This window comes from Mus pahari, chromosome 12 (assembly GCF_900095145.1).
Source record: "Mus pahari chromosome 12, PAHARI_EIJ_v1.1, whole genome shotgun sequence".
NCBI lineage: Eukaryota > Metazoa > Chordata > Mammalia > Rodentia > Muridae > Mus > Mus pahari.
In genome coordinates, this window is record NC_034601.1 from 78,653,641 (window position 1) to 78,668,920 (window position 15,280).

A 15,280-nucleotide genomic window follows, 5' to 3' on the forward strand; every position below is an offset into this window, starting at 1 on the left:
TATACTCATTCCTTTACCCCCACCCCCACCCCACACCCTTTTTTTTTTTTTTTTTTTTTTTTTGAGACATCTTTCTATGTAGCACTGGCTATCCTGGAACTTGCTATGTAGACCAAGCTGGCCTTGAGCTCACAGAGCATCCTCCTGTCTCTGCCTCTTAGGTTCTGGATTTAAGGCATGCAGCACCATGTCCAGCCAGCCATTCATGCACTTTGTGAGATCAGATCTGTGGGTAGGTCAGGCTGACCTTGAGTTTGTGAGTCAGTTGCCTCAGCCTTCTGATTACTGGGCTTACAGGGCATGACCCGCCCCTGGTTAATAACATTACCTCCAGCATTACACATAGCAGGTAATAGTAGCTGTGACTTGTTTTATTTTTGGTGGTATAATTAGATAGGATGTAAGAAGTGATCTAGCCATATGTGATAAATGGCCTGGACTAAGGTCATTAAAGGTCAAAGGCATTCTTCTCATGACTCTGGCCTAGAGCTATAGACATTACTATAGACATTTTGTGTGTGTGTGTGTGTGTGTGTCTGTCTGTCTGTCTGTCTGTTAGAGAGAGAGAGAGAGAATTAGAAGGATTTTCTTTTTCTGTTTTTCTTTTATATTGCAAATAGTTTTTTTTAATATTCTTTAATTTTCTTAATTTCTTTTTTTTAAGATTTTTTAATTTATTATATGTAAGTACACTGTAGCTATCTTCAGACACTCCAGAAGAGGGCATCAGATCTTGTTACAGATGGTTGTGAGCCACTATGTGGTTGCTGGGATTTGAACTCGACCTTCAGAAGAGCAGTCAGGTGCTCTTACCCACTGAGCCATCTCACCAGCCCATATTCTTAATTTCTCCACTCCCAACTCTCAACGCCTCTCAGATTCTTTTCCTATCTCCTCCCATACAAATCTGCACCCTTTCTCTATCCTTAGAAAACAAACTAGAATCTAAAGAAGACTAAGAGAAGACAAAAACTGGAATAAGACAAACAAAACAAATAAACAAAAAAATCTAGCCAAAGGACAAGCACAGGAACCACATAGAGATGCAGAAACACACGTGCCCGCACACACGGAAACTAGAAATCACAGTGAATACTCAAAGGACCTGCAAGTGTGGGAGGACAGGCTTTCATAAAGCGTTGGAAGACAACCTTCAGAAGTATTATTTTGTGTTGGTCATCTGCTGCTGGGCATGGGGCCTGCCTTTTGTTTCCCCAGTGAGGCTGATTTTTCATTTTCAAATGGTTGCCAATTGAGATAGCTTCTTGGTTAAGGATTGGGTCTGTGTCTACTTCTACTGTGAGACCTGGGTACCCATGTGGTGCAGACCTATCCAAGCCCTGTGCTCTGGAATCTCAGGAGATTTGGGTGCCTGAGGGTTGCCTCAGGCACCCAAGACCTGTCAGAGACCCTGTCAGGTGTGGCCACTTTGGACCCTAAGTAGAAAGTGTTTCTAGATATTGGGAGTCGACACAAAGAAACAGGGAGGGGCTAACAAGGAAAGATACTGAGAGGGTCCACAAGAGGGAGGAAAGCTGGGTGTGCTGTGAAGGTCTGCATGGTCCCCTGGGGATGGGGGAAGAAAGAAAGGAGAGACCACAGCAGATTGTTTGCTACAAAGCTGGGGACAAGATGGAATTGGGATTTGAAACTGAAAGACAGCTTGGAGAGTGAAGAGCACCTACCTGATTCCCTGACTGTCTTATCCAGTGGATTTCCACGGAGTGCCTCCTGCTATTGTCAGGTTAAGACGAAGGGATGGGGTGAGGGAGGAAAGCTGTAGATCTGCCCAGGCCCCTGGGAATGGAGGCAGACAGGAAAGAGGCCACAGCAGGTGGTCTACAAAGCTGGGGATCAGATTAGGGGATGGCATTGTAGGACTAGAAGGTGAGTGAAGATTGCTTACCTCATTTCTTGGCCTGTGTGGGCACCAGGTTTTGAAGAATGTCTATATAGACTTAACTATGCTATAGTGTGATATATTCGTAATAGAGAAAATTCAGTCTATGTTAAATAAAATGAGCATACACATACACTGATTTTTAGACAAAGGTATTTTGTTTTGGAGACTCTGGTCTTTTTTAGCCCTGGCTACATACAAGCCTGGAAGTCATATAACTCTGGCTGCCTATGCCTCCCAAATGCTGGGATTAAAGGCATATGCCACTATGGCAGCCTGGAGATAGGGTTTTTCTGTAGCCATTACTGACCTTATCTGTAGTCAAGGAAGGCACTAAGCTTTTGATCCTCCTGTCTTTACCTCTCAAGTAATGGGCTTACAGACATACACTATCACTCTTTGGTTTTATGAGGTATTAGGAATCAACCCCTATGCATAATTTATGCTAGGCAGGCATCTGTCTGTCTACCTATCTACTTGCCTACCTACCTACCTACCTACCTATCTAGCTATGGTTTTTCAAGACTGGGTTTCTATGTGTAGCCCTGGATGTCCTAGAACTAGCTCTGATCTCAAACTCACAGAAACCTACTTGTCTTTGCCTTCTGAGTGCTGGGATTAAAGTGTGTGCCACTACCCCCTGGCATTTGGCATTTGTGACATTTTCTTCTTCTTCTTCTTCTTTTTTTTTGTTTTTTTGTTTTTGGTTTTTTGAGACAGGGTTTCTCTGTACAGCCCTGGCTGTCCTGGAACTCAGAAATCCNCCTGCCTCTGCCTCCCGAGTGCTGGGATCAAAGGCGTGCGCCACCACGCTCGGTGACATTTTCTAATGGTCAGGTTCTTAGCTATTTCCTGAGAATGGAATAAACTGGCGTTGTGTACAGTGTTTGCTCTAATTGTGTTGAGAGGTACCTTTTTCAAACCAGGTTTTTATTGATGTCAGAATTGATTTTTGGTCAGTAGAGTTCATTTAAATACATTAGGCTCTCATTTTCTGTGCTCCAATTCTACATGGTAAGATTCATGCATGTATAGGAATATTTATGGAATAAATGGAAGATTTTATATCAGAGCCTATGCTACTTTTACACTTGTCAAACTTGCATATATTATCAGCTCTGAATGTTTATCACTTCTGTGAACTTACCACTACTTATTGTCAGTCACATCAATGCCAATAATCGATACTAGTTAAAATGAAAAATTTTATTGCGATTTTATAAATGTCACTTAACATTGGCATGGGCATATTCTGTACTATGCCAAATCCTCTTTTTCTCCTTTTTAAAGCAGAGAAAAATAATGGACACATTGAGCTTGAAAATAAAAAATTGGAGAAAGAGAGTAAAAATGAACAAGAGAGAGAGAAATCGGAAAACCTGGCTAAAGAAACTATTCCCATGGACTCTGCTTCCCAGATAACGGTGAAAGGACTCAGTAATTTGGGGAATACTTGTTTCTTCAATGCAGTTATGCAGGTAACAAAGTTATCTAATCCCCTAAGCTCTGACACTTAGTATTGATTTGTGTCTTCCCTGTGTGAATTCTGTGTATTCAGTGTAACAAGTGTTTACCTACCACATGCAATAAAACACTGGCAAGCACTGGTAGTAACAGAGTTTCAAACAGTCGTGGCCCTGCTTTCATGAGGCATGAGTTTGCATCAGGGAGACACAGGGTAGCCTGGTTCAGAAAGAAGTGCTTAGTTGGAGTGGTAGCAACTGGTGATGAGAGTTACTGCCGGGATGTGGGAAGAAGCATTATTTCCACCCTAGTCCTAGCAGGAGGATGCAGCTCTGAAGTGCTGTGTGCTCAGACCTGGTAACATGAGCTGTGGCGCATGCGGAGAAGAGCGTGCTGTAGGCTTTCCTGTTAGGTAGAGATCTCGGAGATTGCAGTGTTGGTTGTAGTTTTCTGTTTTGGTAGACTAAGCACTTATTGTTTGAATGGCTTGATGATAAAATTACCCCTTTGTTTCCATCCTGCTTTGTAGAACTTGTCACAAACGCCAGTGCTTAGAGAACTACTAAAAGAAGTGAAGATGTCTGGAACGATTGTAAAAATAGAGCCACCTGATCTGGCACTAACAGTATGTATTTGATGCAACTTCACATTTTTATTTTTGAGAGAGGGTCTCACGATATACCTCTGTCCTGCAATTTGCTGTGTAAACCAGGCTGGCCTTGAATTTAGAGACCCACTTTTCTGCCTTAAGAGTACTGGGATTAAAGGCACGCACCAGTATACCCATCTCCTTATTCTGTCTAAGATAGGTTCTTGCTATAGCCCTGGATGGCCTAACAGTTCCTTTGTACCCGAGTTTGACCTCATGTCTTGGCAGGCCTTCAGTCTTAGCTTTCCAGGTTCTGAGAGTAGAGGTGTACCTCACCATGCTGAGCCAGATTTTTAAAATAACTGACCCAGAAAGATTTCTCTGTAGTTAAAGTCCCTTGCTGCCAAGCCTGGTGATGTAAGTTCAGTCTCATGGTGGAAGGTGAGAACTGACTTTCCAGATTTTTTTTCCTGACTTCCACACTTGTCACAGCACAGCATGCGTACATACTTCAATATACAAAATAAATGCATGTAAAAGAATGTTTTTGTAAGTATCTTCTTTATATTCCAAATAAATTATTTTGAGGAATTAAAACTTGTCTCTACCTTGTTTGATTTTATTTTAGTCTAAGTTAAATAATTTAGAAATACTTTAGGACTAATAGCTGTTATAAGAACAAGAACTTATGTTTATTAACGTTTGCCATGTTTTTGTTTTCTGTTTTCTCTCGTGTTTTGTGTTCTGCATTGGGAATGTTGATAACTGTGAAGCCGGAGGCCTGCACTGTTGTTTTTAAATATCTATGCATGTGACTCAAGTGCTGTGTAGCCAAATAAATTTTACCTTATCCATTGTTATTAGATATGTTTTGCTTTTGCTTTCTCAATTCTTAGGTAATAAGGTCCTAGCCATTTCAAACTAAAATAAACTTCAATTTCCCTTTTAAAATTTTTATTTAAATTTGTGTGAGGCATGTGTGTGTACCTGTGCCATGGTGTACATCTGGAGGTCAGAAGAAAACTTTATGGGGTAGATTCTTACCTTCCACGTTTACAGAGTTCTGGGGATTGAACTCAGGTGTCAGCAAGTACTTTAACCACTGAGCTTTTAGCTGGCCCTGAGCTGAAGTTTTGAGCAGAAAGTTTCCGTATCTCTTGATGTACATTTTGGATGTTTACATTGGTCAGCTCTGTTAGTATCATCGGCTTGCACGTATCGGTTAAATAAATGATTCCAGTGTTTGACCAGCATTATCTTTATTCCCACTTGCAGGAACCTTTAGAAGTAAACCTTGAGCCTCCAGGTCCCCTTACCTTAGCCATGAGCCAGTTTCTCATCGAGATGCAAGAGAACAAAAAGCGAGTTGTGACGCCTAAAGAGCTCTTTTCTCAGGTCTGTAAAAAGTGAGTATCCGCTTGTTTGTGCTTTCAGCGTCAGTGAGATAGATGCTGAGAAAGGGTTATGACCAATAGCATCAGAATCAACTGCATCAACATATTTCATAATGATTTAAAAGCATCATGCTTTGTGTGATAATTAAATCTGCCTAGGCTGTTCTTACAGCAGACACAGTTTTGAGAAAACTCTGACACTGTTACTTTAAGACTTTAGTGTAGTAGACTCATCCTGCTTTTCTGTATTTTTTCTTTAGAGCAACACGTTTTAAAGGGTACCAGCAACAAGACAGCCAGGAGCTGCTTCGCTACCTACTGGATGGGATGAGAGCGGAAGAACACCAAGTTAGCATATTCTGAGAATCTTGTTTGTACTCTCATGGGTTCACTTGCAGTTTCCTACCAGTCCCAGAAGCCGTTGTGCTTTTAAACACATACTTATACCAGGGTTTCCAGCTAATATGCTTCATTTGGGACAAGTGAGCAGGATTAGAATGGTTCTCTTAAATGGAGCTTTTTTTGTTTACTGCAGCAATCCCATCTTTAAGGACTCTGTTACACTAGACTCCACGAGGAGAGATGTAGAACACTGGAAAACATTTCTCCCCAGACAGTCCTTGTTGCAGCATTCTCTTCCTGAGTATGGCTTAATGCAAGTACTGAGTCTGGGAAGTATTTTCACTTTAGAAAGAGTCAGGAGATGCATTTTTAAACTAAACACTTTTGTTAATTACCAGGATATATAGTGCATTTTGGAGGTATGAGTTTAATTAATTATACTAGTAACAGTAATAATAACTCATTTAATTTTCCATTTAAACCAGGCAGTTCTGTGTTTCATATGGACTACCTTTTGTAGTTCTTACAGCCATCCTATGAGAATACTGTTCTATTACTCCGTAGGCTGGTGTAGAGATGTCCCATAATTAATTCAGGTCACTCAGTAATGACACAGCAGTAAGTGTTGGGGCTGGTTCTTCTAGCTCCAGTGTAGCCTCGCTAGCACTAAGTATTTCAGTGTTTTCCTGAAGTGGTGGTGTGTCCTAAAAAGCGGTGAATAGGTTTAAGGTCTTGAAATGCTAAGACCATCCCTGTATTCAGAGATTTGCTTTGTAGGCTTAATAGGCATAGGTTTTCTTCAGCTCCTTGAATTAATCTTGAAAATGTGATTATCTGCGTAAATTTGTGGAGCTACATCTTACTCCTTTCTTTAATTTATTACATATTTTCTAAGGAAAATAACTTTAAAATTTAATAGTATATATATATTCATTTTATTATTTTAGAGAGTGAGTAAAGGAATTCTTAAAGCATTTGGTAATTCTACTGAAAAATTGGATGAAGAAGTAAAAAATAAAGTTAAAGGTAATGTCTGATTTTTTGAATTAAAACGCTATAGTTGAATTCTTCTGTATCTTAAGACAAAATTACTGGCACATATATTTCAAACCCAGAATTAATTCAAATACAATTTACCATGTTATCATTGAGTTTCAAGAATCAATTAGTCCTCCAGCGGTAAATATTTTGGAAAAGCTTAGCTTGTGATATATTCTTTTTATGCATTAATGTATTAAGATCTATAAAGATAGATCTATAAAGATAGCATCACAATTTTATTTTTTTGAAACTAATTCTAATTAACAGACTGTAAGTGAATGACACTTGTTTGACTTATCCATAGCTGGTTATTAATCATAAAGCTGTCTTAGCTCTTGTGTGTCGTTTAAGGATTTAGGACACTAGCTCAGGCTGGTCCAGAACTCACAGATCTTTCTGCCTTGGCCTCTTGAGTGCTGGAATTACAGGCATGAGCCGCCACACTTGGCTTTGTCCACAGAATATAATGTGGTGGTGGGACTCTCCTGCATGCTTTCCTATAAAGTCCTGACTTCTCATGTGTAACTGCTGAGCATTCCACACAGGATGGATGGAACACAAGAACCACGTTTGATTTTTATTTAAGTTTTCTAAAATGTCAGCGGTCCCAGTGACCAAGGGTCCCAGTATTAAAGCTTAAGTTCCAGTCACCTCCTAACAGCTGTGTCTCCTCAGCTTGCCATAGTCTGCTTGGTGACAAAACGGTGCCTCTGGCTTCTGCCTGTGGGCAAAGGCCACTCAAGGAATGTTTATACACTTCATGTATTTTGAAAATTACATGATTAGATATTAAAATACTCTCTGACTTTAAACATGTCAAAAGTATTAATAGGACTGTAGAAAGTCAAATGGAACATTTTGCCTGTTATTTCCCAGGGGGTTTTGTATTGTTTTAAGTATAAAAAAGTTCATTTTCAGAGCTCATAGACCAAGTTATGTCTATTCTTCTGTTAGACTGCAATCTCCTATCAGTACTGATTGTCTTCAGATGTTAGCACTGGAACAAGGAGTGATAGGACTGACTAGCAGAGTCTGACCTTGTTTCCGATCATGATAACAGTCCATTGAGTGGACATTTGTTTCCTATTAATAGACGGGAAGACACACATGCACACGCTGGCATGTACATACACACACACAAGCACACACATCGCGCATGGTCACATATTATTTATAAAAAGGTAATTGTGTTAATTTTGTTTTCAGTGGTAGACTATATACTGTTAACTCCCACAACTTATAAATGTAACACTGGTAATTATGAATAGAGGAAAAACATTTAGGGACAGGAAATTAAGAATGAAAATTTAGATTAGTTATTTAAACTTTTCCCAATTAACTTTAAGAAATAATTGTAATTTTTTTGTTGTTATAGATTATGAAAAGAAAAAGGCAATCCCAAGCTTTGTGGACCGCATCTTTGGTGGCGAGCTGACGAGTACGATCATGTGTGATGAATGCAGGACTGTAAGTGGGTGTCGTGGGGTGGGCTTGGACACTGTGGACGCACAGACGTATCTAATTAAAGCAGGAGCGAGCCTCTGCCGGGGTTATTTAATTATTGACTACTAGAGTGGTATTGTTGGTCGGTCTTGAGATGAAATCTTGCTCTGTAGCTCAGGCTGGCTGGGAACTCACCACAGTTATCCAGCCTTAACCTCTGAGGGCTAGCATTCTAAGTATGTACCCCTATTCCCAGCCCTCACGTGACATTCTAAGTATGTACCTCCATCCCCAGCCTCACATGATGTTCTAAGTATGTACCTCCATCCCCAGCCCTCACATGATATTCTAAGTATGAACCTCCATTCCCAGCCTCACATGATATTCTAAGTATGTACCTCCATTCCCAGCCCTCACATGATATTCTTTTTTGATGTGTATGGTTACTCACTGTAAATATATTTAGTACCCTTAAAATCTTCAATAAATTGCAATAATTTTAAATTCTTCTCCCAACTCAAGGTCTTCAACGTTCTATAAATTTTTTTATTTCAAATATTCTTTTTTTTTTTCCAAAGATTTATTTATTTATTTTATGTATGTGAGTACACTGCAACTTTCTTTAGACACACCAGAAGTGGGCATCTGTAATGGGCAGATCCCATTACAGATGATTGTGAGCCACCATATGGGTACTGAGAATTGAACTCAGGAGCTCTGTAAGAGCAGTCAATGCTCTTAACCGCCCCCTTCAAAGTTTCTTAATCCTTTGCTTATTAAATGCTACCTTCTACCCTTCATCCTTGGGTGGTGAGAGAGGACTCCTAATAGGTAATGCTTAATGTGAATGTCTTTCTCTGCTGGATGGGAATAATCTAATAGTAAGATTTAACATTTTTTTTTTTCCTTTTCCATTTACATTGCCTCTGGTTGGAAAGGTCTCCTTGGTGCATGAATCTTTCCTTGATTTGTCTCTTCCAGTTTTAGATGATCAAGTAAGTATTACTTTATCAAACAAGATTTGTTTCCTTTTGTGTTAATTTTGTCTTTGTAGGACTTTATGAGGAACATCTTTTAAGGATCTGTGTATTTCCAGCCAGCCCATTGAGAAATTTCCCAGTGTTTACTAGAGATGGAATCATGTTTAGGATTTGAACAGAAAAAAGGGCTCTGTTCTTTACTTAAAAGCTGTGTCTAGGATCCTTTGTAGGTATTATCTTGATAGGATTACATATAGGGGAGTATTTTTTTCCTATTAAAATAACTGTTTTCTGTATTTAAAGCTGACCACAAGTCCCTTGTAGTCTTTAGTGCACAAAGATTAAACAGAAATGATTATCTCAGTTTATGCCATATTAACTGGGTTCCTTTTAAGTTGCTGTAAGATACAAGCTGCTGGGTGTGGTTTCCTTCTACTTTACCCTCAACTCTGGGGAGGCACAATTTAGCAAATCTCTGAATTTAAAGTTGGGTTGGTCTATATAGGAAGTTGCAGGCCAACAAGGGTGACACCAGTGAGCACGCAACTTCTAAACAAGTGAATGAATATTGAATAAGTCATTATTCAATTTTGTATGAATTAGGAGCCCTTGGCTCTATTGCTTAGAGTAATTTAAAGTCTTACCAAACTAACTTTACTTTCCCTAAAACTATCATTCACATGCAGAAAAAGACAAAAATAAAGAGGAATTCTGTGGTGTGATATAGAAACCACTTACACAAGTGCATTTACAAAAGGACATATATACAACATGCTATGGCATGCAGCCAGTAACATTCACTACATTCCTTTCTAATATACTTCCTTGTAACACTGACTTTGTGTCTATAGGTATATTTGTGTAGGGCTATGTGTAACTGGTTGTAAGGTGGCTTTGAAAACTTGGAGGAGCTCTGGGTGGTTGTGAGTCACTTGACATGGTGCTCCTTTTAACTGTTGAGCCAGCTCTTCACTCCCTGATGGCCTTATGCTGTCTTTCATATTTCCTCAGCCTGTGATGGTTGTTGTTGGAGACAGAGTGTTTGTATGTAAAAGTCCTGGCTGTCCTGGATTCGCTCTGTGGACAGGCTGGCCTCTAACTCAGAGATCTGCCTGCCTCTGCCTCCTGAGTATTGATATTAAGTGGGTGTGTCACCATGCCTGACCTTTATTATATATTGTGGGAATTAAAAATAAGGGAGTAAAAAACATTAGGCAACATGGATTTTCTTTGTCCAAATAGTAGTGGTAATATTTTGCTTTTCTCCATATTTTAAGAGTGGTAAGAAAAGTGTAAATGATAAAAATGTCAAAAAGACAATGGAGGAAGAAGATAAAGACAGTGAGGAAGAGAAAGATGACAGCTACATGAAAACAAGGAGTGATCTTCCCTCAGGGACAAGCAAGCACCTTCAGAAAAAGGCCAAGAAGCAGGCCAAGAAGCAGGCCAAGGTGGGTGCCTAGGGGACACTATGCTTTGTCTGTAGTTACGTTTATTTATTTATGTATGTGAGGACACTGTAACTGTGGAGAGGGTTGTGAGCCTTCATGTGGTTGTTGGAAATTGTATTTTAGAACCTCTACTTGCTCTGGTTGGCCTGCTCACTCAGTCCCTGTTCATTCCGACCCAAAGATTTATTTATTATTATAAATAGGTACACTGTAGCTATCTTCAGACACACCAGAAGAGGGCGTCAGATCTCATTACCGGTGGTTGTGAGCCACCATGTGGTTGCTGGAATTTGAACTCAGGACCTTCAGAAGAGCAGTCAGTGCTTTTACCCTCTGAGCCATCTCACCAGCCCCTAGTCGGTTTAACACTATACTTTTTGTTTTGTTTGAAATTTTATTTATTTTTATGTAAATGGATATTTTGTTTACATTGTTGTGCCAGGAAGTGTTCATGAATCACAAAAGAGCACCAAGGAGCCCGGAATAGCACTGGGGTCTCTTTATTACAAGCTCAGGCTTGGGCTCTCCTCCAACCCAACCCTGACACAGCAGAACAGGAAGGGAAGGCAGAGCAGCCTTGAACCCTCAGCAGGACAAGGTTTTATAGGACCTAGAAGTGAGGGGTAGTCTATCCTGGCAGATATCTGAATGTCTATTGTAAGCCAACAGGTGGGTAGTCTCAAGCAAGACAATCACAGTCTGAAAGTACATCTGAAACAATCAGACTAATTTTTGATTAACTGTTGCTAGGAAGTAGCTCTGGAGTAACTTTGGCCAAGGACAAGCCATGGGGTCCTTCCTGGTAGGAAGGATCCTTCCTTAGCTGTAGGTCAAGTTTAAGATGGAGGCTAGTCCCAAGATGGAATAGGGTTGGCTTTTGTAGTATGTCTGTTCATTCACCACATTTATGACTGGTGCCACCACAAGCCAAAAGAGAGGATCAGATGCTCTACAATTGGGGTTACAGCTGATAGCTGCTCAGAGGGTGCTAGGAATTGAACCTAGGTCTTTAGAAGAGCAGCCGCACCCACCCTTTCTTCCTCCCTTCAGACACTCCAGAAGAGGGCGCCAGATCTCGTTACAGATGGTTGTGAGCCACCATGTGGTTGCTGGGATTTGAACTCAGGACCTTTGGAAGAGCAGTCGGTGCTCTTAACCTCTGAGCCATTTCTCCAGCCCCAAGCAGCCGCACTCTCTCTTTTTTTTTTCATTACATTTTTTTATTATTATTATTTTCTTTATTTACATTTCAAATGCTATCCTATAAAAAAGTTCCCTATATCCCCCCTTCCCCCCCCCGCCCCTGCCCACTCACTCCCAGTACTTGGCCCTGGCCTTCCCCTGTGCTGGGTCATATAAAGTTTACAAGACCAAGGGGCCTCTCTTCCCAATGGTGGCCGATTAGGCCATCTTCAAACAGCTGCACTCTTTATTTGCCCGTCTGTACAAGAAGAAATGTCAATTCAATAGGGAATTTTTTTTTTACTGGCCTTGTGCGTGTGGCTTCTTTGCTTCTTTGTTAAAATTTAGCCATTTTTCCCTTCCAGAATCCTCATCTATCCTGTAGCCAAGACAGTCTTGGAGTGTGTCCTTTTGTGGTTGTTTTAGTGAGACCCCTGTTAACAATCAGTAATTACAACTGGTAGATAGATCTTTCTGCAGTTGCCTCGGTTTCTAATTACTGTGACAATGTACCACGAACAAAGGACGTAAAAGTTTCACACTTCTAGATGGTGTGAGTTCAGATGGCAAACAGAACAATGCAGAACTCACCTCTTCATTTTGTTTTGCTTTTCAAGACAAGGTTTCTCTATGTAGCCATACCTGTCCTGGAACTCACTCTGTACACCAGGCTGGCCTTGAACTCACAGAGATCTGCCTGCTTCTGCCTCCTGAGTACTGGGATTAAAGGCATGCACCACTACTGCCAAGCCCAGAGCTATAACCATGCAGAGGAGGTACACTGGGAATGGCATAGGTTTTGAAGCCCTCAGTGTCTGCCCCAGTAATGTAACTCCTGCACGGCCACACCTCACCCACATGGACCTGTGGGGCCATTCTCTTTCAGACCACCACTTTGTCTAATACTGGCTGCTCAGGTCTAAGTTATAGAGCTCCTGAGTAGCTCACTTCATAGGAAGGAATAGACACTAACTCATACTACTATTTCCACAGTAGTCCAATGTTATGAATAGTGATTATTCTTGATTTCATTTAAAGAACTTTTTGTCCTAATTTACTTGAACTCTGATAGTAAAGGAATTTTTAAAATCAGAATTTGAGAGTGAACACTCCTTATGAAATGTTTGAAAAACAACAAAATCTGATACAGTATGTACACTCATTCTCTGTCTCTCCTCTCTCTCTTTATATATACTCTTTACTAAGAACCAACGAAGGCAACAAAAAATTCAAGAAAGATTTCTTCACTTCAATGAGATCTGCACCACTGACTACACTGAAGACAATGAACGTGAAGCCGAGACAGCACTTCCGGGAGAAGTGAAAGTGGATACCGAATCCAGCCATGGTTCTCAAGAGGAACTTACACAGACGGGGTTTTATGTTAACCAGAAGGATTTGAATGGCCAAGAGAAAATGATAGAAAGTACAGCTGATGTGCAGAAATGCCCAGAGGACCTAGAAGTGAAAAGTGTCAACACCGAGAGTGATCTGGGAATTGTGGCATCTGCTACTGAATGTCCTAGAAATTTAAACGATGCCTTCCTGGAAGAAAGGACCAGTGGAGAACTAGACATTATCAATGGTTTAAAAAACCTTAATTTGAATGCTACTGTTCATCCTGATGAAATAAATATAGAGATTCTGAATGACAGTCATTCTCCTGCATCCACGGTATATGAGGTCATTAACGGGGATCCAGAAACTGCTTTCTGTACCCTCGCAAACCGGGAAGCTTTTAGTACTGATGAGTGTTCAATCCAACATTGTTTGTATCAGTTCACCCGGAATGAGAAACTTCAAGATGCGAATAAACTGCTTTGTGAAGTGTGTACAAGACGGCAGTGTAATGGACCAAAGGCAAATATAAAAGGTATTTAGTTGTTTTTCTTGTAAAAATTGATATTAAAGCGTGCATTTTGCAGGTAGAATAATTGTGAATTATGACATCTGGGTTTAGAGAGTCACTAGTTCTCTCTTGCTTGTAATTGTGTTAGTCAAAAGAAAAAAAACTGTGTTAGCATGGCTAGTTCAGTGCGCCCTAAGAACAAAACGCGGTCTCTTTCTATGGGTAAATTCCCACTGGAATGCAGTCATAACATCCTGGCAGTAACTGATTCTCTGCATCATCACATTCTCATCAGCATTTGTGATGGCCCTCATCTCCCTAACACCAGGAAGTCTGGAAGGTTTCAGTGCATGTCCCCTGGTCTTGCCCATGTTCTTTATGTTTGACTGAGTGGGATTGAAAGGGAGTAGGATGTCACAGACTGTTGAAGAATTCTAAAGTCCTTCCTTCCTTCCCTCCTTCCTTCCGATTTATTTATTATTATATATAAGTACACTGTAGCTGTCTTCAGACAGGCCAGAAGAGGGCATCAGATCTAATTTGGGTAGTTGTGAGCCACCATGTTCTGGGATTTGAAATCACAACCTTCGGAAGAGCAGTCAGTGCTCTTACCCACTGAGCCATCTTGCCAGCCCCCTGAAGTCATTTCTTTACACGTAAAATAATACAAAGAATAAATAACGTTGCTTTTAGGGATTTAATTTTGGAGCAATGGCAAGCAAGCCAAAATCCATAGGCCTACTACTGTTTCTGACAGTCTCGGAGCAAACTGTGTTCCTCTCGTGGTCATTTCTTATGAAGGGAGACATGCCAAGTGCCTCCAGACATCCTGCTTATGTAAGTTCTCAAAGATACCGTAAAATGTTCCGGTGTCTGGAGTTGAACCTAGGGCTTTGTACATTTTGGTAGTGAGTTGTAATCAAAGCCTTTTTAAAAAATGCTGTCCTCAAACTTGCCATCCTTGTACCTCTACCTCTTAAATACTGGGATTACAGGCATGTGTGACCGTATGCCCGTCACAGCCTCAAAAACATCTCTTATAAACTTCCAACCCTAATTAAATGTGCTGCTTACATTCTTCATGTGTTCTGGACATTTTTCAATTTATACTGAGAAAATGTCCTTGATTTTTGCCTCTTGGTTATTAAAGACACAAATATTACTACATTCTCCGCTGCAGTTTGTTAGTCCTGGCTTTAGAGCTTGAGGTCGGTCCTTCTGTAACAGACTGGATGTTTGCAGGTGACAGGAAGCATGTTTACACCAATGCCAAGAAGCAGATGCTGGTCTCCCTCGCGCCTCCTGTCCTCACTCTGCATTTAAAGAGATTCCAGCAGGTACCCTCAGAACCTCAAATTAGTTTTTTAAGTATGTAACCCCTACTTTAGTCTCTTCTGAATTTGTTTCTACCTTAATTCTAATTTCAAAAAAGTAGGAAATTTACAAGAGAAATATGTGTAAGTTTGTCAAAGTGGAGAGATTTAGACAGTCCTGGTTTCTAGAACTTATGATTTGTAGTATCTTATTCAAAGTTTAACTTCAGATTAGAAAAATACCGCCAGGCGTGGTGGCGCACGCCTTTAATCCCAGCACTTGGGAGGCAGAGGCAGGCGGATTTCTGAGTTCGAGGCCAGCCTGGTCTACA

The 15,280-nt window shown here is 40.5% G+C and overlaps 1 protein-coding gene across 4 annotated transcripts in view; it reads left to right on the forward strand.

Annotated features, from left to right (window-relative positions):
* The window catches only part of Usp16 (ubiquitin specific peptidase 16), a 30,585-nt gene that overhangs the window by 12,302 nt on the left and 3,003 nt on the right, over positions 1-15,280 (forward strand). For 2 of the 4 annotated variants that reach the window (XM_021210109.2, XM_029544326.1), the window contains exons 6-15: positions 3,191-3,378; positions 3,894-3,989; positions 5,229-5,359; positions 5,608-5,695; positions 6,637-6,715; positions 8,106-8,197; positions 9,112-9,168; positions 10,431-10,604; positions 12,993-13,659; positions 14,878-14,972. In XM_021210109.2, the coding sequence (XP_021065768.1) occupies positions 3,191-3,378; positions 3,894-3,989; positions 5,229-5,359; positions 5,608-5,695; positions 6,637-6,715; positions 8,106-8,197; positions 9,112-9,168; positions 10,431-10,604; positions 12,993-13,659; positions 14,878-14,972 (1,667 nt within the window). The remainder of the gene's footprint in view (positions 1-3,190; positions 3,379-3,893; positions 3,990-5,228; positions 5,360-5,607; positions 5,696-6,636; positions 6,716-8,105; positions 8,198-9,111; positions 9,169-10,430; positions 10,605-12,992; positions 13,660-14,877; positions 14,973-15,280) is intronic. The other 2 variants (XM_029544327.1, XM_021210110.2) reach the window with 1 other exon arrangement.